Source organism: Alternaria arborescens, assembly GCF_004154835.1.
Source record: "Alternaria arborescens strain FERA 675 chromosome Unknown contig_33, whole genome shotgun sequence".
Classification (NCBI taxonomy): domain Eukaryota; kingdom Fungi; phylum Ascomycota; class Dothideomycetes; order Pleosporales; family Pleosporaceae; genus Alternaria; species Alternaria arborescens.
Genome location: NW_021167888.1, coordinates 136,599 through 158,552, shown reverse-complemented (window position 1 = coordinate 158,552; position 21,954 = coordinate 136,599). Strand labels below are relative to the sequence as shown.

General features: G+C 50.3%; 11 protein-coding genes across 11 annotated transcripts; 8 read left to right on the top strand and 3 right to left on the bottom strand.

Annotated features, from left to right (window-relative positions):
- Window positions 1-5: 5 nt before the first annotated feature.
- On the top strand, window positions 6-1,799 carry AA0111_g10245 (Invertase 2; the record flags this gene model as incomplete). Its single annotated transcript, XM_028643973.1, has 2 exons — window positions 6-210; window positions 271-1,799. 2 exons carry the CDS (start codon window positions 6-8, stop codon window positions 1,797-1,799), a joined length of 1,734 nt encoding a protein of 577 aa, XP_028502153.1.
- Window positions 1,800-2,635: 836 nt separating this feature from the next.
- Window positions 2,636-4,194, top strand: AA0111_g10244 (Endo-beta-1,6-galactanase; the record flags this gene model as incomplete). The annotated part of the gene is made up of 3 exons (XM_028643972.1): window positions 2,636-3,021; window positions 3,084-3,176; window positions 3,231-4,194. The coding sequence occupies 3 exons, from the start codon at window positions 2,636-2,638 to the stop codon at window positions 4,192-4,194; spliced, it is 1,443 nt and encodes a 480-aa protein (XP_028502152.1).
- Window positions 4,195-4,220: 26 nt separating this feature from the next.
- Window positions 4,221-4,807, bottom strand: AA0111_g10243 (hypothetical protein; the record flags this gene model as incomplete). The annotated part of the gene is made up of 2 exons (XM_028643971.1): window positions 4,221-4,451; window positions 4,511-4,807. 2 exons carry the CDS (start codon window positions 4,805-4,807, stop codon window positions 4,221-4,223), a joined length of 528 nt encoding a protein of 175 aa, XP_028502158.1.
- A 394-nt stretch (window positions 4,808-5,201) lies between these two features.
- On the top strand, window positions 5,202-5,768 carry AA0111_g10242 (hypothetical protein; the record flags this gene model as incomplete). Its single annotated transcript, XM_028643970.1, has 1 exon — window positions 5,202-5,768. The coding sequence occupies one exon, from the start codon at window positions 5,202-5,204 to the stop codon at window positions 5,766-5,768; it is 567 nt and encodes a 188-aa protein (XP_028502157.1).
- A 305-nt stretch (window positions 5,769-6,073) lies between these two features.
- Window positions 6,074-8,177, bottom strand: AA0111_g10241 (hypothetical protein; the record flags this gene model as incomplete). Its single annotated transcript, XM_028643969.1, has 5 exons — window positions 6,074-6,103; window positions 6,151-6,932; window positions 6,989-7,583; window positions 7,635-7,951; window positions 8,003-8,177. 5 exons carry the CDS (start codon window positions 8,175-8,177, stop codon window positions 6,074-6,076), a joined length of 1,899 nt encoding a protein of 632 aa, XP_028502182.1.
- A 372-nt stretch (window positions 8,178-8,549) lies between these two features.
- Window positions 8,550-10,253, top strand: AA0111_g10240 (hypothetical protein; the record flags this gene model as incomplete). The annotated part of the gene is made up of 3 exons (XM_028643968.1): window positions 8,550-8,757; window positions 8,861-10,074; window positions 10,125-10,253. 3 exons carry the CDS (start codon window positions 8,550-8,552, stop codon window positions 10,251-10,253), a joined length of 1,551 nt encoding a protein of 516 aa, XP_028502156.1.
- A 611-nt stretch (window positions 10,254-10,864) lies between these two features.
- On the top strand, window positions 10,865-12,632 carry AA0111_g10239 (hypothetical protein; the record flags this gene model as incomplete). The annotated part of the gene is made up of 4 exons (XM_028643966.1): window positions 10,865-11,271; window positions 11,328-12,258; window positions 12,311-12,446; window positions 12,499-12,632. 4 exons carry the CDS (start codon window positions 10,865-10,867, stop codon window positions 12,630-12,632), a joined length of 1,608 nt encoding a protein of 535 aa, XP_028502167.1.
- Window positions 12,633-12,831: 199 nt separating this feature from the next.
- On the bottom strand, window positions 12,832-14,199 carry AA0111_g10238 (hypothetical protein; the record flags this gene model as incomplete). The annotated part of the gene is made up of 1 exon (XM_028643965.1): window positions 12,832-14,199. The coding sequence occupies one exon, from the start codon at window positions 14,197-14,199 to the stop codon at window positions 12,832-12,834; it is 1,368 nt and encodes a 455-aa protein (XP_028502168.1).
- Window positions 14,200-14,514: 315 nt separating this feature from the next.
- AA0111_g10237 (hypothetical protein) lies at window positions 14,515-15,448 on the top strand (the record flags this gene model as incomplete). The annotated part of the gene is made up of 2 exons (XM_028643964.1): window positions 14,515-14,566; window positions 14,616-15,448. 2 exons carry the CDS (start codon window positions 14,515-14,517, stop codon window positions 15,446-15,448), a joined length of 885 nt encoding a protein of 294 aa, XP_028502185.1.
- An 890-nt stretch (window positions 15,449-16,338) lies between these two features.
- Window positions 16,339-18,546, top strand: AA0111_g10236 (hypothetical protein; the record flags this gene model as incomplete). Its single annotated transcript, XM_028643963.1, has 2 exons — window positions 16,339-16,665; window positions 16,717-18,546. The coding sequence occupies 2 exons, from the start codon at window positions 16,339-16,341 to the stop codon at window positions 18,544-18,546; spliced, it is 2,157 nt and encodes a 718-aa protein (XP_028502186.1).
- Window positions 18,547-19,467: 921 nt separating this feature from the next.
- AA0111_g10235 (hypothetical protein) lies at window positions 19,468-19,838 on the top strand (the record flags this gene model as incomplete). The annotated part of the gene is made up of 2 exons (XM_028643962.1): window positions 19,468-19,496; window positions 19,547-19,838. 2 exons carry the CDS (start codon window positions 19,468-19,470, stop codon window positions 19,836-19,838), a joined length of 321 nt encoding a protein of 106 aa, XP_028502184.1.
- Between the last annotated feature and the right edge of the window lie 2,116 nt (window positions 19,839-21,954).

Genomic DNA, 21,954 nt, shown 5'->3' with positions numbered 1-21,954 from the left:
TCACCATGCCTTCCCATCTTTCCGTCCTCGCAGCCATCGGCGGCCTGCTAACCTTTGGGCATGCACAAGTGTCATCCAACACAACGGCATCGGCTACGAGCACATCTACATACTCGCAATCCGATGTGCCGACGGGAACACCATTGCCGGGCGACTATGATGAGCCACTTCGACCTCAAGTTCACTACAGCCCACCAGTAGGGTTCATGAGTAAGTTTCCAAAGACACGAGAGTTATGAGACCACTGTTAACATTCAACTCCTCTTGCAGATGATCCTAATGGCATGTATATTGATGAAGATGGTGTATACCACTTGTATTATCAGTACAACCCTACCGCAAACGTTGCTGGCAACCAGCACTGGGGTCATGCTACTAGCGAAGACCTCTATACATGGACCAACCAGCCCATTGCTCTTTTCCCTGGTGGCCCCACAGAAGGAGTTTTTTCAGGATCAGCTGTCATCGATTCGAATAACACCAGCGGTTTCTTCCCAAACCAGACCAACGGCGTGGTCGCAATCTACACCATCAATGTCCCCGAGAACCAGACTCAGCACATTGCCTACTCGTATGACAACGGCTACTCCTTTACCAAATATGAGAACAACCCTGTCATCGTACCCGGTGGCACCAACCCCACCCAATTCCGTGACCCAAAGGTGATCTGGTATGAGCCCACCGAGAGTTGGGTCATGGTTGTGGCGTACCCCGTCGACTTCGAGGTCGGCATTTTTACTAGTCCCAATCTCATCGACTGGACACCTACGTCAAACTTTTCTCACTACGGTATCACTGGTCTGCAGTACGAGTGCCCGAACATGGTCGAGATGCGCGTGGAGAACTCCACCGACAGTGATGAATCCAAATACGTTATGCTTATCTCGATCAATCCGGGTGCACCGCTCGGTGGATCTATCACAGAGTACTTTGTTGGAACATTCAACGGCACGCATTTCGAAGCCGACGATGCGCGCACTAGGCTCACGGATTTCGCAAAGGATAACTATGCTGGACAGTTCTTCTATGGTATTCCTGCCGAGGAAGACCAGGTTACGCTTAACTGGGCGAGCAACTGGCAATACACCAACGTCGTTCCCACTGCTGGCGAGGCTGTAGGTGATGGTTTCAGGAGTGTCATGACAGTGCCAAGAGGCCACTACCTGAAGGATCTCCCTCGCCAGGGTCTGTCGCTGATCTCGTACCCGTCAAACATCATGTCTATCGTCGACTCGGAGTTGGCTTCCAACGACTCCCTTGGTAACGGTACCGTCTTTGTTGACTACTCCACCGTTGAGTCAGGCGCGCTCTACTTCGAGGCCAATGTTACCGGTATCACTGGTGGGCCTTCCCTAGCCGGATCTATCAGCTTCACCTTCCAGTCTTCTGTATCGGGAGAGTCAATTTCAGGTGGCACTTTCATCTCATCCGGCGACGTGTGGCTAGACCGCGGAAAGACTGACGCTTTCCAAAGCCCTTACTTCACCGATAAATTCACTGCTACAGGTCTTTACAACGAGGATGACGGATCGTGGAGGATCTCTGGCATCATTGACAGGAGCATTATCGAGATCTTCCTGAACGGTGGCGAACTCAGTGCGACTTCGGTCTTCTTCCCCACACAGCCTCTTGACACGATGATGCTGAGGGTTTCGGGCTTGAACGAGACAGTGACGGCCAGCGTAGGTGTCTGGGGACTTCAGGCTGCTTGGCTAAACCAGGCAGATGAGAATGGTATTGTTGCTGGCAATACGACCGAAAGTGTTAACTCAACTGCGGGAGCTGCAAAGCTTCTCTAGATATATCATAGTATATGTGCGAACAGTCACGTACAATAAATTGTAATATCTGACGAGTCCTTGACTCCTTCTTCTTTGCGCGATGACTACCATATCTAAGGCAGAATACATTTGCTTAGTTATGCCAGTTTATTGTGATTGCATTTACTAGCTCGTACCTATTGCACCGCGGATGTTACTTAGTCCGTCAGCCGATATGTTCTCCACTCCACAGCTCGTGATCGGTGGCAAGCATAGTGGGGACAAGCCCTTTAGCGTCCGCCTCCACACCCGAACCTTATCCGCGGAAGGATCACTCAATTTCGTTAAACACATCGTATAATAGTCATTGGGCTTCGGCATGTGTGGCAGTGCCGTCATCGCAAGGTTTCAAAGTGTCTAAATGCGGAAGAACTTGTATACCGAAATCTTCCGCCCCACAGCAAACCGAAAGTTCGTTCGCGGAGTAACTCCGGAAGTAATCCGGTTCCTTGGATGTCTATCACGCGGCCACCTTGAATTTATTTTCTAATCATCTCATTCGTGGAGGACTTTGAAATCGCTTGATTTGTCTGTATTGCCGAAGTTGTAACTGGTTTGTCGTGTACCGGTCCTTGCTAGAGCTCATTCCCAAATAGCCACCAAGCGCCGAGGTAGTACTATAGCATCGTGTATACACTACCCCGCTTCCCGCATGCTCCAAGAGCCAAGTGTATTCTTAGTGACCAGATGGTGTGTGCGGACGCGATACCGGAATGAGAAGCTGACATTGAGATCGACTGCCGTATTTAAGGAGAGTGTGAAAATGATGAAAGAATGTAGTGATCGATAGCAGCCTCACTCGATACTTCTTTACGATGCGCACATCAACCTTCCTCAGAACGGCCCTGGTGCTGGCCAGCAGTTACTCTGTCAATGCCGATATCACGACTACAATCGACCCCAAGAGCAACTGGGGTACGTGGGAAGGTTGGGGTACTTCGCTGGCATGGTGGGCGCAACAATTCGGCGACAGAGATGACCTTGCGGATATATTCTTCACGCTGAAGCAAACAAAATTCAACGGTGAAACCCTCCCAGGACTCGGCTTCAACATTGTACGCTATAATGCGGGTGCTTGTAGCTGGAATGCCGTCGACGGGGAGAAGATGGTAGTATCGCCGAACGTGAAGAGATCGAGGCAGATGGAGGGTTACTGGATAGACTGGAAGAGCAATGATTCGTCCTCCTCAAGCTGGAACTGGTATGATACCCGCCTTCTTCATTTGCTCTGAGTCTCCTTACTGATCACTGGTTGTTCTCCAGGTCCGTTGACGTCAAACAACGAGCCATGCTCCAAAAGGCAATCTCACGTGGAGCGGATAGAACGGAGTTGTTCTCGAACTCGCCGATGTGGTGGTATGTAGCTATCAAACATGAGCGATATGTGAGAGGTAGACTAACTGCTTTTAGGATGACAAAGAACCACAACCCCTCAGGTGCAGCGGACGGTAGCGAAAACATCCAATCGTGGAACTTGGAGCAGCATGCAATCTACATGGCAAATGTAGCAAAGCATTTCAAGGATAACTGGGGTGTGGAGTTCGAAACCGTGGATCCGTTCAACGAGCCAAGCGCCAACTGGTGGAAAGCAGACGGTACGCAAGAAGGATGCCACGTCGACGTATCCACCCAGGCCAAGATCGTCGGCTTCCTCGATACACATCTCGCGAGCCGCGGACTGTCAACGAAGATTGCGGCATCTGATGAGTCGTACTACGACCAAGCTGCTACCACCCTGAAGACGATTGGTAGCAATGCACTCAGCAAGATTGATAGGATCAACGTGCATGGTTACCAGTACGGAAGCGGTGATCGCGCTGGTGTCCATACGCTAGCTACACAGGCTGGAAAGTCTCTCTGGAACAGTGAATACGGTGACGGTGTGGCCTCTGGCGAGAACATGGCTAGATACCTCCTCCAGGACCTCCGCCAATTGAAGCCTACAGCATGGGAGTACTGGCAGGTCTTGGACCAAGGTGGGTGGGGGTTGATAGACGCGGACAACGATGCGAAAACGCTGGGTTCATCCACACAGAAGTACTATGTACTGGCGCAATTTGCAAGACATATGCGCCCAGGAATGCGGATCCTCGATGGCGGCCGGGACAACGTCGTTGCTGCTTACGATGCGAGCAAGTCATTATTGGTTATCGTAGCCGTGAACTGGGACGCGGCGCAGTACCTAAATTTCGAATTGTCGGGCTTCTCGGGACGTCCTTCATCCGGGGCAACCGTTTCACGGTGGAGCACCCAGATTGGCAGCGGTGATCGGTACGTGCAGCATCTCGACACTACGATCAGCGGGACAAAGTTTTGGTCGAAGTTTGAGAAGAACATGGTGCAGACTTTCGAGGTTACGGGTATCAAGTTGTAGAGCATAGCGCATGCGATACCGTGAAATCATCCGATTCTTTGCTTCCTTCTGACCCATAGTTCATCGCCTTCACTGCCTGCTCTTTGCTGAACTTCCCAAATCTGGAGCCTGTAGCTCCCGCGATCTGACCGGCCGGTATGCAGATCGAAAGACCAGTCGTGCTTGGGACATTGGATCCCCGAGCTCAGCACGACGCCAAAGTCTTCAATATCGAAGGGCGTACCATTAGAGAGTGGATATGATGAGTGTGGGCATTCCTGCAATTATTATTATTAACATGTGCGCCAGATGTACAGCACCGAATGTGGCAACATACGTGGTTGATAGCGCAAAACTTTCCCTTGTATTGAAACACCATCACTTGATCTTTCGCATCACCACCGACTTCAGGGTCTTTCCAATCATCGATCGCTACCTCAGTTGCTTTGGAGCTGTCATCGCGGGGCACGTGGAATACTCGGCATCCTGGAACATGCTTTTTTTCGCCGCAAGGGCGCTGTTCACCGACGCGCGCAGAGTCGTCAAGATTTGGGTACAACGTCACTGCACCAGCGCAGAACCACGCGTTTCCAGCTTGGGACGATCGAGAAAAAGGATTGACCAGGAACGACATGCTGAGTGGTGGGGATGGCAACTTTTGGGAAGCTATAATATGCAAGCGACGATGTACGAAGTACGATGGTGACTTGGTTTGCGCTAAAACTAGCCTGATAACGCGCTAGACGCCCGTAGAAAGAGGCTAGACTCGGCCATGTCAACATGTCAACAGAGACTTTCATATGTACGCCCTGTGGCCGAATGTAGAAGTCTGCTTCCTAACATGGTAGTTTTAGAGCGTTCACTGTAGCAGTATGTAAATGAATAAGTATTGAAGCAGGTTCAAAAAAATGTTGAGACACACATCTTCACGCACATTGCACGTCATCGTACCAGCCTTCATATCTTCATCATTGTCTTTTGCACGCCGCACAGCTGACCTTCGCTTTTTGTCCACAATCTCCTCAAACATGGCAAGCATCCAGGATCCCTCGAGCTATCTTGCCAACGCGCGCATTGCACCAGAGATATTTCAGCTTCGACCAGACTACCGCGCCTTGCTCATGGTAGTTACTAACATCCCACCGGGCTCTTGCGACGCAACCAGCGAAGCCTTTTTATCTTCTGCCGAAACCACAGCCAAAGCAACTCTTGCGAAAACTCCAGTCAATGATGTTGCTCATGTCGCGCAATGGAAAGAAGCCTACAAGGCCTTCGGCGCAAAGCCCAAGAAGACTATGAACAGCCTCGAAGCGCTATTGCGTCGCGTTGACGCAGGCTTACCACGTGTTAATCGACTGACGGATATATATAACGCAATCTCAATCAAACATCAGATTCCTTTGGGAGGCGAGGATCTGGATAAGTACCAAGGAAGCCCGTTCCTGATACGCGCGAAGGGTGATGAAAACTTTGACACGAAATCTGGCGGCGAAATCGTCATTGAACACCCAAGTCCCGGAGAAGCAGTATGGTGTGACGATGGCGGCGTGGTAAGTGACACTGTACGAGCTGCATATGAGAGAGACGTATACTGATTCTGTACGACTACAATTAGACCTGCAGGCGCTGGAACTGGAGGCAATGCTCGAGGACTGCGTTGAGCGACGGAACATCAAACGTGCTCTTCATTTTGGATGCATTGGAAGCTCTTGATAATGCGAAGCTAAATGCCGCGGCAGACGAGCTGAGTGAGGAGCTGCAAAGGCTATCTGCAGATGTGAAAGTCGAGCGCCGATTAGTAACATCTTCGTAGATATTGAATAATATAAAAATCTGTATCATACTGTAAAAAACCTATCCAAACATATCGTGGTATCTCAAAATACCCATGGTACTACCTTTATAGGTCATGTATAATGATATCCGCAGCCTACTCAGCGTTAGTAAGTTTCCGTTCAGATGTCTCTCTCTACTGACCTTTTCTGCAACAGCATACGCCGTAGAGCTGGTATGTGCACTTGGCAGGAACGGTAGGATGCTGATGTCGACAACACGTAGACCAGCTGCACCGTGGACCTTGAGATCCGGTCCTACAACGCCTCCTAGATTTCTGGGTAACATAGCAGCTGTGCAGCATGGGTGCATGTGTGACAGCACCATTGACTCCTTAACAAACGCTTTGAGATCTTCGTCCGATTGGATAGCTGGGTCTGGACTAACTGCTACAGCACCATATTTACGCATGGTGGGTGTATCAAGTACCTTGCGAAGCCATCTGAGATGAGCGATGTGGATGGAGAAGTCAATTGGGCTAGATCCAGCGCGGTAGTCGAGTATAGGCTGAGCCAAGTGATCTGTCAGATTGAGATGGACAGTGCCGCGACTCAACGGATGGAGAATGATCGGGCGCATGGTCGTCCCAGTTGCAAACGGTACTTCCACGCTAGGAGCCTCGGAGTTCTCAAGAAGGTCCGCAAGTACGTGAAGTTGGCGTTTGTAGCCGTCAATGAGGGTTGAGTGAGACCCTTCGGGCAGATGAGAAGCCGCTGAGCCGTCGTCGGCAACTCTGCGCATCTCCTTGATTATATTCATATACTCTTCAGTTACATTGGGAAGTGATATGTAGAGAGCAGTTGAACTCATAGCCAATGTGTATGGGCCTCTTGCTGGTGTCATGTTGAACTCTGCTGCTGCTTGATTGGCAAACGCAGGATTGAGCATATCCGAAGGCATGTTGGAAAAGTTACCGGGCTTCGAGTCTGTAGTGAATTCAGCGTCTAGTCGTTCTCAATCAACGAAGAGCGGATCCACTTACAATTCCATGATATACCGGGCGAAGAATGGTCTTGCAAGTTTGAGCCTACACCAGGAAGATCCAGTACAGCAGTGATGCCCATAGCTTCTAGCGAGGGTGCGGGTCCGATACCGCTCCTTTGCAGGATGGTAGGCGTGTGTAATGCGCCAGCAGAGATGACAACTTCGACTCTGGCCGTTACGTTGAACGTCTCGTCTCCCGCCAGAGATCTCGCCTCAACTAATGGTGGGCCTTTTGAAACGTCGTCAGGATAAACGACCCTGATCACTTGGTGCTTGACTAGCAAGTCATAGTTGTAGTTCGGTCTGGAACTCTTCACACCCTCATAATGTCCCAAGCCGGCATGTGATCGCCTTGCCGTAATTGGATGTTGAGAATTGGGTGCCCAACATAGTCCTTCTTTGTCACCCCCAGCGCACTCTTCTAACGCTCGAATGCCCATATCCTTCCAAGCATCTCTGGCAACTTGAAGATCGCCCCACAAAAATGGTGGAAAGCTTGAAAAGATAGGTGTGGTACCCCCGTAAGCGGACATATCCCACGTGTAACCATGCTGTTCTGCCACGCTTGGAGTCGGCTCAGTGAAGGTCACACTCTGCATCGCAGTTAGTCAGATCCCAGATGTATGAGCAGTATCCGCACTTACTTTCTTGAAGTAAGGAAACAAGCTGTCCCAGTCCCACTTGATCGTACTCCAACTGAACTCAGGATCTCCAATTCGGGCCCATGCGTCGTAGTCATGTCTAGATCCGCGATCAAAGTACATACCATTGATAGCACTACTTCCGCCCACAGTCTTTCCTACAAGGACCGACGCCACTTTGTCGTCCATATCAGGATTCGGTAGTGAGTTGAAACTGAAGAATCCTGCTTTCGCACTAGAACCGCCCCATACAGTTGTTGGGGGGTCGAAAACGCCGGGTGCGTACTCGACCTCGCCATACTCAATGACAAGGACTGTCCCTATGAAGCATGTCACTAATGAATTCCCTTTGCTCGATTCAAAGACCTTACTGTCTGGAAAGGCTTCTGCAAGTCGATCAGCTACCGTGAGACCTGCTGTACCACCGCCAGCGATGATGTAGTCATAGCTGGGACGAAGCTCCGAAAGATGCTGCCTGGAAGCAACGTAGGGAAGCGCGTAAGCAGAAGCGACTGCTAGACCAATAGTGATTATGTCTAATAGCATAGCTGCAGGTTCAGTTTGATGTGGTCTTGAGCGATCAGCGAGTATCCCCTCTTATCATGCCACTGTGCCATGGCGTGACAGCACGACTGACTGCTGGCAATTATCCAACGGGCGTCTAATAGTGCTTATATGCATATGCATATCGTAACAACCGTTCGTGATCGGTCTTGGGATGCTCAGTAGTTCTGACATTTGTCTTGGTAGCAAAACTCAGCAAGGGTACCTGCAGTCACGGCTTCGCTTGCTGCATCGCAACATGCTTCCGTATTGACATGCATGGAGAAGCAGGCGACCCCGCTCGTAGAAATACCACTCTCTGTCTCCTTCAACTGTTCATCCTTTATTCTTCTGAGCTGACATTGTGTGTTCGACATGTCTTTGTTTGCGCAGCTTTATGCGGCAAGATGGATGTTAGGTTTGGTTGCTCTGGCGGCCTACGCAGCGAGGGCCTATTTGGGCTATCGGCGGCTTCGAGCTTTCGCTGGACCACCTACCACGGGATGGTCCGAACTGGTACACATCCGTGCGATACTGGGGCGACGTTCGCATCTCTGGTACAGAGAGGTGGGCGAACGCTACGGTGAGTAAACCTCAGGAGAATTAGGAGTTAGAGCGCGGAAAAGGCGCCGTGGCTCGCCTGTGCGGCCCGCCCCTCCCTGCCCAAGTGCTGACAGCGCCAACAGGCCCCATCGCCCGAGTCGGCCCCAACGACTTGATCACATCCTCGCCAGACCTGCTGGCGCATATGAATGCGGTGCGCTCGCCATACACTCGATCAACATGGTTCAACGCTGCGACGCGCACAGAGGTTGGCAGAGACCATGTCTTCAGTCAGATTGATGAGGCTCAGCACACCAAGCGGCGTCAGCAGATGGCTTCAGGTTACTCTGGCAAAGAAAATCTCTCCCTGGAATCAGACATTGATGAGCATGTGCAGCAGCTTCTCGACCTGATCAGATCAAAATATCTTTCCACCACCACGCGTTACACGCCCATGGATCTTGGAAGCAAAATCCAGTACTTCACCCTTGATGTCATTAGCAAGATCGGCTTTGGCAAAGCCTTCGGAGACCTCAAGGCTGATGCTGATGTCGACAACTACATTAGCTCCGGGAGAGACGGGCTATCAATTATAATTGTGGTTGCTGGCCTTGGTTTGACGCCTTATCTCCACTGGCCACCTGTTGCACGTATTCTCGGGCCCTCAGAGAAGGATGCAACTGGTTTTGGGAGGATGATGGCTGTAGCTCGGGGTCTTATTGACTCACGTCTGGAGAAGCCTACCAACGGTCGCTCGGACATGCTTGCTTCGTTCATACGCCACGGTATGAATCGAGACGATCTACTCACCGAATCATTGCTCCAGATCTTGGCAGGGTCGGACACCACAGCGACTGCTATAAGAGCGACGATGCTTTATTTGATGACACATCATAGGGTCTATAAGACTCTTCAGGATGAGATTGACGCTACTGTTGCCTCAAGTCAGGCTAGCACTACTTTCGATATTGTTTCCGATGAGACGTTGAAGGGTCTACCATATCTGCAGGCCGTTGTTCGCGAAGGGCTTCGGATGCACCCACCCATCACTGATGTTGTTCCAAAGAAGGTTCCCGTCGGAGGTGACAAATTCGTCCTTGACGGCAAGGAATATTTCTTCCCTGGCGGGACGAACATCAGCTACAACGCATGGGGCTTGCACCATGACAAGAAGATCTTTGGCGAAGATGCTGACTGCTTCAGACCAGAACGCTGGTTACTCGATGACGATGATGGAACCCACCGCGGAAGTCTGAACGCTATGCTCCGGACTTCAGAAATGGTTTTCGGCTATGGCAAATACCAGTGTCTCGGTAAGCCCATCGCATGGCTGGAGATTAGGAAAGCCATCTTCGAGGTATGTCACATAATCTTCCGTGGTGAATCATGATACTGACTAGATGGTAGTTTCTGCGGCATTTCGATTGGTCTCTTGCAGACTCTGAAAAGCCTTGGAGATCATTAAACTACGGTGGTATCTTTCTGCAAGATCAGATGAATGTCCTCGTCACTGAGAGGAAACCCAGCTTGAGATAAATGCAGTTGTATGACTGACGCCAATCATTCGATAGACTGCAGGGTTGAAAGTCTTATTGGTGATATCTCGGGCTTTGCAATGGTCTTTTCACAAAAAGAAGCGCACGTGGTATATTCCAAGATCCCGGATAAATGACGTGTGGACGGTGCGTTATGCAACGGCACACCGCGAGGCTTGCGGGGTAATGTGGAGCGAATGTCTACCCCGGATTAATTTGCATCAACCGAATTGCATCACATCGCCGGCTAATATGGCACGTCGCCGTTTACTTGACTCTGTTACCAAGCTTCCCAATTCACCGTGAAGCAGCCGCAAGGCTGGCACAGACAGGCTTAAAATGCTGCCAGTCCAGTTTTATGCTCCATGCCCAGGCGACCAAGCATCGATTCAGCGTTGCCAAGAACACAAGCATGCTTAGAGCCGCGCTGGTCGGTAAACGAATGCCGGTTAGGTAAATGGCGATGCATCTATGCTCCCCATTGGTGGATGTTCAGGAACGAGGCTTCCGTGGAAGCTCATAGGGAGGTTTGAGATGGGAGATGGTGTATGGTGTATATGAGTGAATGCACATGCTGTGCAAGCATGGTGTAATTCCCCAGATCCTTCCGCCATGAAGCTTCGAAGATCCTGTTTGGTCACTGCGTGCTTTGCCACCGGTATCCTCGGTTCATCCCCCGTTGTTCATTCGCAAGCTGGTATCTACCAAGGACGCCACCTCCCAGAATTCGATCAGGATCTGTTCCTGGGCGTCAAGTTTGCTCCAAAGCCAGTACGCTTCGCACCTGCTGAGCTAGTGAAAGACTCCCCTACGACATATCACAATGCTACACAGTACGGCATTGATTGCAAGGGCTATGGGTCGGATACGAACACCTTGGTAGCCGCGAATTTGACGAAGTTGGGAGAGGACTGTCTACACTTGAACATCGTCAAACCTAGAACAAATGAGACGAATCTGCCAGTGTTGCTATGGATCTACGGAGGTGGATGGCAACAGGGTGCTACTAGCGATCCGCGGTAAATAGTCCCCGGAGACACTCTTGCACTGAACATGAAATGCTAACTGTGTTCAGATACAACATGAGCTACATCGTTCAGCAATCTGTACTGAACGACAAACCAGTCATTGGCATCTCAATCAACTATCGCATGGCAGCGTTTGGTTTCCTTTATAGCGAAGAGGTCAAGGACGCTGGTGTGCAGAATCTAGGACTTCGCGATCAACGACTCGCTATGCAATGGGTCAATAAGCACATTTCTTCTTTCGGTGGTGATCCCACAAAGGTTACCATCTGGGGCGAATCGGCGGGTGCGTACTCTGTCGGCGACCACATAGCGGCATACAATGGTGAAGACGAAGGTCTCTTCCGCGCAGCGATTCTGGAAAGTGGTGGCGCTGTCGGTGCGCCACTCAACGGCACAGACTGGTACCAGAACATGTACAACAACCTCACCGAGTCAGTTGGCTGCACTGACGCTGAGGATACGCTCCAATGCCTTCGCGACGTACCCTACGAGACGATTGCACCCTTCGGATACCAGGGCCTCGAATGGTTTCATGTCATAGATGGCAGCTTGATACCTCGATACGGCTCAGAATCACTGCGGGAGGGCAAGTTCGCAAAGATTCCTCTTATCCTCGGTACGAACACCGACGAAGGCTTTGGCGTGAACGGGGTAAACAGCGACGCCGATGCCATCAATCAGATGGTACACTCCAAGCGCTGGAACGTTAACGAGACAGTTGCCGAGAAACTGCTCGAGCTATACCCCAACGACCCTGCACTTGGCGAACCGTATGGATGGGGCAACCGCACATGGCCGCAGTATGGTCTTCAGTATAAGCGCTACCAAAGTATCGCAACTGACCTGACCATGTATGCTCCGCGAAGAGGGCTTGCACAAAGCATGAGTGAATTTGTCGATGGTGTGTATTCGTACCGATGGGATGCACCAAAGTTCAATACTACGCCTGATGCGATCGGCGTCAATCATTTCTCTGAGGTATGCATCTTCGTCAGTGGGATAAAAACCCTAGGGCTAACAGTAATGATAGATCCCATTTGTCTTTGGAAACACACAGCAGCAACTCACTCCCTTGGGTAATAGCTCGGAGAACATTGCGCTGTCAAAGCTGGTTATGCGAATGTGGACGTCGTTTGCTTACGATCTGAATCCCAATGGTCACGGTGGTGAGTTGGCCTGCTTTACATCTACTAATTGATGCACTGACACATCGTGAAGTACCTCAAATACCCGAATGGCCGAGTTATGCAAGCAATGCGACGAACTTTGTGTTCCGCAAAGACCAGAGTTATATCGAAGAGGACGACGATCGAGCTGAAGGGGTTGCGTACATCAACACTCTGACACGATGAAGCTTTCTTGCAGAACGCTTCAATAGTGTTCACATGATAGTAATGACAAATGATGCCTCACTAGCTGCGTGTGAAGTTCGGAGTATTGTTTAACGGAGATTGCAGGATAGCTTTGGATGCCTCGAGCACAAAGGAAAACCCACGCTGCTCGTTCATCGTTCAAACTGGTAACATTTCAGAAAGCTGGGCATGATCCAATCTAACAGTTGCCAGAATCACGAAACCATTCGCTCCTAGGTACAATGACAGTTGCTTCTCCCTTTGTATAAGCCTGCTGTGCCAATGACCAAAAAACCCCTCGTGTATGAGGGCGTTTCCGTATCTGTTCCAAAAACACAAAGAATTTTGGAGAGCCATGGTATATCCACGGAAGACGTTTTTGCTCAGTGGTACTGAAATCCGCCCAGTGTGACCACCCAATCTTCCGTCGAAGGTGTTCAACTTGAACTCTCCATGCAGTGAGTAGCTTGCCTGCGTGTTGCTGAAGAGCGTCTAGGAATTGTCCCACACGGATTCCATCTTCATTAGATACAGTAACAAGTAAATGCAGATGGTGTGAGTGCTGTTGAGTCATGTAGATGCCTATTGCTTTGCAAGGAGGCTCCGTCAAGAACATATCAGCAATCAGATTTGCAAAGTTCCCGCTGGGTAGCGACCCTTGAACCAGGCGGGGCTGACCAGTTCCGGCCTTCAACGCGATCTCGCATCTGCCTAACTTCATTTGCATGCGGTCACCAAAGAGCTCTACAACGTGAGGATTCATCATGAATTGACTGAGGTCTATCCACCGCCGGCTTTGATCAACAGCGTCGGTCTCTGCGGGCTTCCATTGGAGACGCTCGTACGCGTCTTGGATCGCCAGATAAGCAGCACCGGACAGTGAGCTGGCTTGGACGATTCTAGCTGGGTAGTAGACTTGCCTTAGCTCGTGCAGAGGTCTTTGCGACGCGGTTACGGTCTCTTGCTCAACATGCGCGATCTCGTCGTCGGACGGCTGCATCCACGAGATGCCTGTCTGTATATCAATGCGATCGCCATATTCAACTGGGGAGCAGGGATGGTACGATCTGTACTCATAGGCCAGAATGTGTTCAACCGTCCTACGCCAAAGACGGTTTACATCCCATGCGGTATGCTGTGCTTGAGGGGTTGCTTGTCGTAGGATGAGTTCCAGCAGCTCAGGTATAAGGAGAAGGCGATGCACTGAAGCAGAGGGATTGGGTGATGCAGGAGCCTGGAGACCGTGTGTAGCTACAGTATGATGCGGGACAGCATCCGATGAGAACATGGCTACGCGCGAGTCAATCGCTCGTAGCGCCTCGCTTCGCCATTGTTCGACAGCAGCCTCTAAGAACTCTGGTGACCTAGGTGGAGGCATTGGCCACGGGATCCGAGGAGGCTTTTCACCCATCTTTTCAAGAATACGTGCACTTTGGTACAATGCTGAGTACATTGTTGAGTCGTAGCCCATAGAAGATATGTCTTCATCAGGAAAGAACTGCGCGATCAGCAGGTCGTGAGGATGATACACGGACATATCGTCAGTGTTGGGATCAGTTGAAGACATGATGGAATAAGCCAGAATTGTGACTGATGTCATGTTATAGTATGTCAAGCCCGCATAAGCCGAAAAAGTGGTTGACTACTATGTGTTGGATGAGCTAATTATTAGTGGGGCCGAAGTTATCGATTACGAGCAGTTGCCGGTGCTTACCAAAGACGCAGCCGCGTCTTGGTTGTCTACGTTGCATTTCGGTGAATGCGCTCAAACGCGTGCACAGCAAGGTAGCTGATATACATACACCCATGGTCCTGCTCATTTGTCACACTATATAGAGATCTTGTTCATACCCCGTGCTCTCAACCTACAACCGCCGCGATCATGTCCACCCGCGGGCAGTTCAACACCAAGAACCCGACTATCAAGCGGATATGTATGCGAGTCTAGATGGTGACTAATGATAGGTAGCTGACGTGTCGCAGTAAAGGAAGCTTCAGAACTCTCCACGTCGCCCTCCTCCGACTACCATGCCGAACCTCTAGAAACCAACCTCTTCGAGTGGCACTTTACCATCCGCGGCCCGCCCGAGCCATCGCCCTATGCCGGCGGCATCTACCACGGTCGCATAGTTCTCCCATCCACGTATCCTCTCCGCCCGCCGTCTTTCCGCTTCCTCACACCCACTGGACGCTTCGAAGTCAATCGCGAAATCTGCCTAAGCATATCAGGCCATCACGAAGAGACATGGCAACCAGCATGGGGCGTGCGCACAGCTCTTGTCGCGATAAGAAGCTTCATGGACACAGACGCGAAGGGACAGCTCGGCGGCATCGAATGCAGCAGAGACGCACGTGAGCGTATGGCCAAAGACAGCGGGGCATGGAAATGCGCGGGCTGTGCCAAGAGCAACGCCGAGATCATGCAAGAGAGGGAGGAGCTTGTCAAGGAGATCGAGGAGAAGGATGGCAAGAGGAAGGACGAGCAAGTTCCCGAAGAGTTGAGACTAGCTTATCGCGACGAGCTGGGCAAAGAAGGAGAAGAGGACAAGAAGGTGGATAAGGGTAAGCAGCGGGCAGTAGAGAGCTCTGCTGAAGCCGCATCGTCTGCATCACCCTCAGAACCTGCGCCTGCAGCTCCAGTTACAGTCCCATCGCGACCAGCTCCTACAGTGCCTATAGTGAGACCTACAAGGACAACAACCGCGCCACCGCCTCAACAGGTTGCCCAACGCAGTCCAGACCTGGCTTGGATCGACACTTGTATCTACGGAGTAGTGGTCGCGCTCCTGTTCATGGTGCTTAAGAGGTTTGTATAAACAAGCTATTCTGGATATACGGTCCTGTCGGAACATCCATTGTAGGACGGACGCAGTAAGGTTTGCGCAAGTGTATTGGGTCGTGATCGTCTTCCTAGTCTACGCATATCAGTCTTCGGCAAGCAAGGAGTTTGGGGGAGTTTTCGGTTTTCATCTTTCAAGTCATACTTATCCTTAAACTGCCCGTGTGTTTCACTTCCAAGTCAACTTCATGTCATGCAGTAGTTCTCACTGTGTCCATCTGCATGACTGTCTTTACTTCTGTGCCCTTCCTTCATTCTCCACGAAGAGCTCGACTCGTGAAGGCGGATTCTCGTCATTGGATGGATACGGTCTTCATGGCTGCGATACTTATGTGTTGTGGCAGATCTGCATAGTGCATCCAGCTCGGCAGACATCTGGTGGATTGACGTGTTTGGTGAAAGCGAAACCCCGAAGTGAGGATGACTGTCGGCTCATATATACATGCCGTGAGCATTGTATGTGTGAAACGAGTACCAATGGCAGGTAAAGTCTCACGCAAACCATCACCTCAATTTTGAGTATCCGCAAGTAGATGGAGCTATGCCGTCTTCTCAGACGGCTCGCTGATGCACCTCTACCTTGCTGGTATCTGAGACCCGGCCACAACGCTCTATCGAGGTAGTTCTCGGGTCATTTTGATATCACCTTCACCTTCACTTTTCGCCACAATGCCCCGCGATTTCTCGAGGTCTTGAATCAAGTTACAAATGCTTGGCGTTGTTTACAACTTACCGTTTCCATACTACGCTTGACGATGTTGCCCACACAAGCTACCACTTGACTAACATCGGCAACTCATCTTCTAGCTCTAACATACTCTCAGCGACATCCCGGAACAAGGGACCCGGAACATTCTAACACCGGCCATGGCTAACTTCAAGACCTTCCTGTCAGCTAAGTCATCCCGCCGGAGCCACGATAACGATTTGGCTGAAAACGACCACAGCAGTGGCGTGAAAAGCAACATCAGTACAAATAGAAGTAACAGCGCCCCTAAGATGCGTCACAAGCGCGACGACTCCACGCGCCTTATGGCTGGCTTCCAGAAGGTCTTCGGCTACCATCGCCGTAACAACAGTGTCCCACCAAGCTCTGATCTTTATATCCCAAGCATGACTTCTACGCCTGCACCAGCTACATCTAGCTCTACTTCCAAAAGACTCTACCGTTTCCAGTCGCCTAAGCAGAAGACGGTCGGTACTGATAACCATTTCTCATTACGACAAATACTGATATATCCACAGTATGCTACCTCAACTCCTCCTTCACCTTCGACGGCGAACGATACTACTATGCTTTCAAGCATGGTTCCTTCGAGCACTCTACCCACGAAACCTATCACACCACCTACAAGCACGCATTCTGAAACGCCGATGCCCAACGAAAGGCATGTCAGCATTACCTCCGTTACATCACGGACAAAGTCTGTGACCCATCCTACTAGACCTGGCGTCGATACTCAAGCGGACCTCGGCTTTCCAACCGACACCGACACGCCCGCCGACACTCGCCCGGTACTTCGAACAACTTCCCAGCCAGTGGCCGTCGAGTCGACTCACGACAGTCCCGATGCCTACGCCGATGAATTAGAAGCCGCTTTGGCTGATAGGCGAGCAGCAGAAAAGCTGCTGGCGCAGCGCCATGCTGCCATTATGCCACGTGCGAATACCAGCGAACGTCTAAAGCCTCTAGGAATTGTTCTAAAGAAGAAAGGCACCGGGGATGGTCATAATATAGCTCGTCTCCCGAGTAGTCTCTCTCCGTCCACCCTCCGTCGAACCAGCCTAAGAACCGCAAACCAGGAAATTGAGGCTCTACGTCGGCGCAAAGCTATCAAAGATCTCACCTTTTTTGCAGCAGATGGCTGTCCTACTAATATCGACATCATGGATCAGATCAATGCCCACTTTCATCTTCAAGCCCGCCACGCTGATGGCGATATACCTGATGCCACCTTCAACGTCAACGGTATAAGTATCCGTGCGAGCGAAATGCCCAAAGGTTCTGTTGAGCGTAACTGGATCATACGATACAATGCCGTGGTCAACAATGCTGAGCTCGTCGAGCGTCGACTTATGAACAGCGAGGATCACGAGATGATCGTCGCACAGCTCTTCCCTGAGGACCGTAGACACATACTGAAGCCAGAGCACTTTGAGATCTTTATGAATGGCCTTGGTGAGGAAGGCATCCTTACAAAAGCACAAGCCAAGTCCATCACTACTATCGCCGTATCTTTAGAAGAGTTTGAGCAGGGTGTACATTATGTTCAAGACTCGAGAAACAAGCATGCTCATCGGCGCAATACCACTGCAGCTGCCATCTTCGACATCCCTCGGCAGGCTATCCGGGGTGTCTCATCCTTTCCATATCGTCAGACGAACGGTGATAGTCAGCATGAGCTATACCACTACCTTCGTATCCTAGTCGAAGCCGCAGTCTACGATCAGAAGTTTTGGAAAGGATACTTCTTTCCCAATGCTCGCAGCAGATTCAACGACTTCTATGAAGCTTACAAGATCACGCAAGAGAATTGGCTCCTCCCTCCGAACCTAACAGACTACAAGCGCGAGTGGACATATCGTGAAATCCGCCTCTTATACCGCGGCCAGCTCATCTGCAACCTACTCAAACAATACGAAGCTGGCGAGATAACTGACTTTGGTATTGTCCGCGCGATTCGCGCAACCTTTGTCGGCATCCCAGCACAGCCCTCCTGGTGCCCCGAAGACCTTGAATCCTTCCTCTATCATCGAATCAACGAATCCGGTCTTGCTATTTACAAGGTCCCGGAGATACTCGCCTTGCATCCAGAGCACGACACGACGTTTGCCAACTATCGTCTTCGTCAGCACGTTATCAATGGGCTACGAGAGCGCGCTGAGCAATTTGAAAAAGAAGAGGCGACACGGCTGAAGGAAATTGATAAGAGTTATATGACCTTCGAGCACGCTAAGAGGAAGGGAATGACTAGATGGGAGAGGATGAAAGAAGGATTGAAGAAAGCGTTTGGGAAGAAGCAGATTGTGGTACCTTTCGACCCATTTGCGCCAGATCATGCATTCGGAGGGTAGCGCATCAAGAAAGTTGAGAGGGCTGCAGTCGCCCGTTCTAGCGTTATCTTCAGCTTTCCAGGGCTGGTCAGATTGCTTTAGCATCATTTCATCACAAGGAAAGAGTTGCGATGGTGCTCAATGGGTTTCGCATTCGATCGTGAGCTGTATGAGTACATGTGTCATGCTACTTAGATATCCCCATCTGTATAATCTCTTGTTATACTTATCGTCACATTCTGGCCAATCATTTTGCTAGCAGTGGATGCTCCGTTAAGTTAGCCTACAGCGCAAGCATGCCTAGGTAGCAGGTTCTAACTTACACCTCAGTAGCCAATTCCTCCCCATATCACTGCATGAAAGCTTTGCACATCTACTTTGCTTCTCGGCCAGATCGTCTGCTACTAGATTCCTTTGTCGTAGAGTTTCGGCCAGGCAGAGCAAGTGCAATTGAAGACATGGCCAATGACCTTGCTCGCATGTTGATTCCGGTCAGCTTGTTATAACAGAACTTCTATTACTGTAGCTGCCAGAGTATATCTGGCTACCATCAGCCTGCGGGTGGGTTGTCCGTAGATGTGCGTTCAGTTCTTAGTCCCCACTATGTTCATCCTTCGCACCAAAAAAGGGCCATGGCCCTTACACGCATCGCAGCCAATCATCCAGGCTCTACGTAGCTGGACATGCAGCCAAGATGCAGTAGCTAATAACTCTTGCCCTTTTCCATTTCTCGCTTGAAGCAGCGAGAGGCTTGGCCGGCTGCGACTATGTATTATCGAAGCATCCTGCTTGTGGTTCTCACCAAAGTCTTGCACTGCCCGTACCAACACTACCTCAGCCCTCCTACGCTGCTTTACGACTGCCAACGCATCGACACTTGTAGCTTGCTTCGCCTCGACGTTTTCGGTTAGATGCACGTAGTCTTCTTCTGCCTTCCCAATCATGGACGACTACCAGTTCCAGGACTTTGGGTGAGCTTTTTTTTTTACACTCTGCTAACAAAAAGGGTGGTATAATACAGTTGCGAGCCTTATCAAGATGATTGGTCGACACGGCAAGCGAACAATGTGCCTCAAAGCTGGATTACGACACCGAACATCTTCGACTGGGACACAGGATTCCAGGATCATATCATTACGAACAACTACATTCCTTCCGAGACTCATGTAGGCTGGCTTAACCCGGTAATGTCCGCTCCGCTTGGAGGGTTTGAGCTCTCGTGGGATGATGCTACACTCCAAGATGTAACCAGCTACTCAAGTACCCCGGTCCCTGAGATTGGCGTTGTTGAAAGGTTGGTCATCCAATACTGATAAACGATTCAAAACTAAATGGTATCATAGTAACACTGTTGGCACTGTTTTGAGTTCTTCCTCTACAGCAGGTCAGGTCGTCGAGGTCAGGCCTGCTAGCTTCGCAGCACAACAGTCACAGCCGCATTACGACACACGTAAGTGTGCTGTAGAGTCTTGTGAATATCGCTACGTCGCGGTGCGAGATGGCAGAAATCACATGCAGACTATGCATCCGGACATGCATACATGCGATCAGTGTATGGAAGTTTTCAAAAATGCATACGGTTTAGAGTGTCATGCTTACGGCTTGCACATCAAATTCGTCTGCAAGCAAGAAAATTGCGGAAGGGGATTTACCCGAGCGGACACATATAAGAGACATCAACGGGATCATCTACCAGACGTCAGACGTTTCCCTTGCAGATATTGCAAGAAATACAGAGGAAAGAATGGCTTCAAACGCAAAGACCATCTCACCCAGCACGTTCGGAACTACCACCACATCGGCGAAGATAGCACTTCTTCCATGCACTGGTGCACTTGGTGTCCAAAATCAGATTGCACTAAATCAGAGCCAGCTGGGGTAGCAGGATATTCTGCTGAGAGTGCCTTCTCATCTTCGAAACAATGGGTTAGCCACATGCGCACTGAGCATGACGAATGTGAACACCCCTGCCCGCAACCAGGCTGTGACCGCGTCAAAGGCAAAGGTTACTTCCGCGCTGCCGACCTACGGACCCATTTGCGCAAAGTCCATGGCACGGATGGGTCTTTCGATGAGAGCATCCGAAACAAGTTGTATCCGTATTAGGGCACATACTTGATATGAGACGGACCAAGCAGCACCCAGGCTATAAGCTCGCTTTCGTTTAGTCGCGGGGGGTAGATCTCCTTTGTTTTTTCATTCTTCTGGCAAACCACAACGCTACAAAAACAGACGTAAAGAAAGAGGCGGCAAGCATACGAACGTTGTCCTGATCAAACATGAGAAAAAAAACATGTAACGATGACCGTGTACTGTTCTTTATTTCCTTAGAAACATGTCAAAACCAGCCATATTATCTGTATCTCCTTAAATCTCATTGAATAGAATGAATACAACCCGTCTTTCCTTTGGAACACATTCCACTATGCATGATATGAGTCAGAACCTAGATAACTTGGGATCGCGATATGCAAAACTCAGGTCAGTGGGAATGCAGACGGGGATCGCCCTACAGGCTTCATGCCTCCAGCAGACAAAAAGGCACATCTATGTTCTCAAAGATTGGAGGCTAGGCTGGACTCATGCGTGTCTGCAAGCTAGCCATAGATCTAAGATAGTTCATGCTGATTTTCAACTGAGCCAAGACATGATGATAGAGGTTAGGGCTTATGCGCTGCTCGCATGGCTTGGCAATACAGCTTGGTCGATCTTGTGGTTGGCGGAAACGTTGCTGGCTCGACTATTTCTGTCATATCTGTAAATGCCAAGAGGTTTCCGTCCTGATATGTAGCTGAAACGGCAAAAAGAAAGTTCAATGCGGTCAAGATCACTGCGGGGTTCAGGTTCCGCACGATGCAATATCCGGGACCGAAAGAATAGTGACTGTGTGTAAGCTCTAGCTATACGAACATGTTGCACACATCATAGGTCTTCTTTTTCAGCTTCAGCTCTAGCTGCTACTAAGAAGTCAGCCGCATATCTTGGAAGCGGGGTTCGGCTTGTAGCGGAGACTTTACTACGAACTTACGAACTGCTTCGAACCTGATCTGCATTGCATTAGCGCTATGTAAAGCGCCTTTCTCGCTGATCGTCAGTGTCGTGAGATTCCAACCTTCATACCCAGATGGACGTGGCTAGTATAGAAGGCTCTTGGCCATCTCCCGCGACCCAAACTCGACGTTTCTAATTACGTTTCCAACAGTACCTCGAACCTAGTGCGCTCGACAACTCTTCGCTGATATTGGAGGCGTCGAATTGCCTGCCAATCATAAAGAGATGGATCAGACTCAACCCACTGAAATGCGGATGCCATGACCGACGGATTCAACATAATGACGATGTGGTACTGCAGACCAGCAGCTCTGAAGCTGACGATGGCTTATTGACAAGACCTCCAAGACAATTCTGGATCTCGACTCCTCTTTCTGA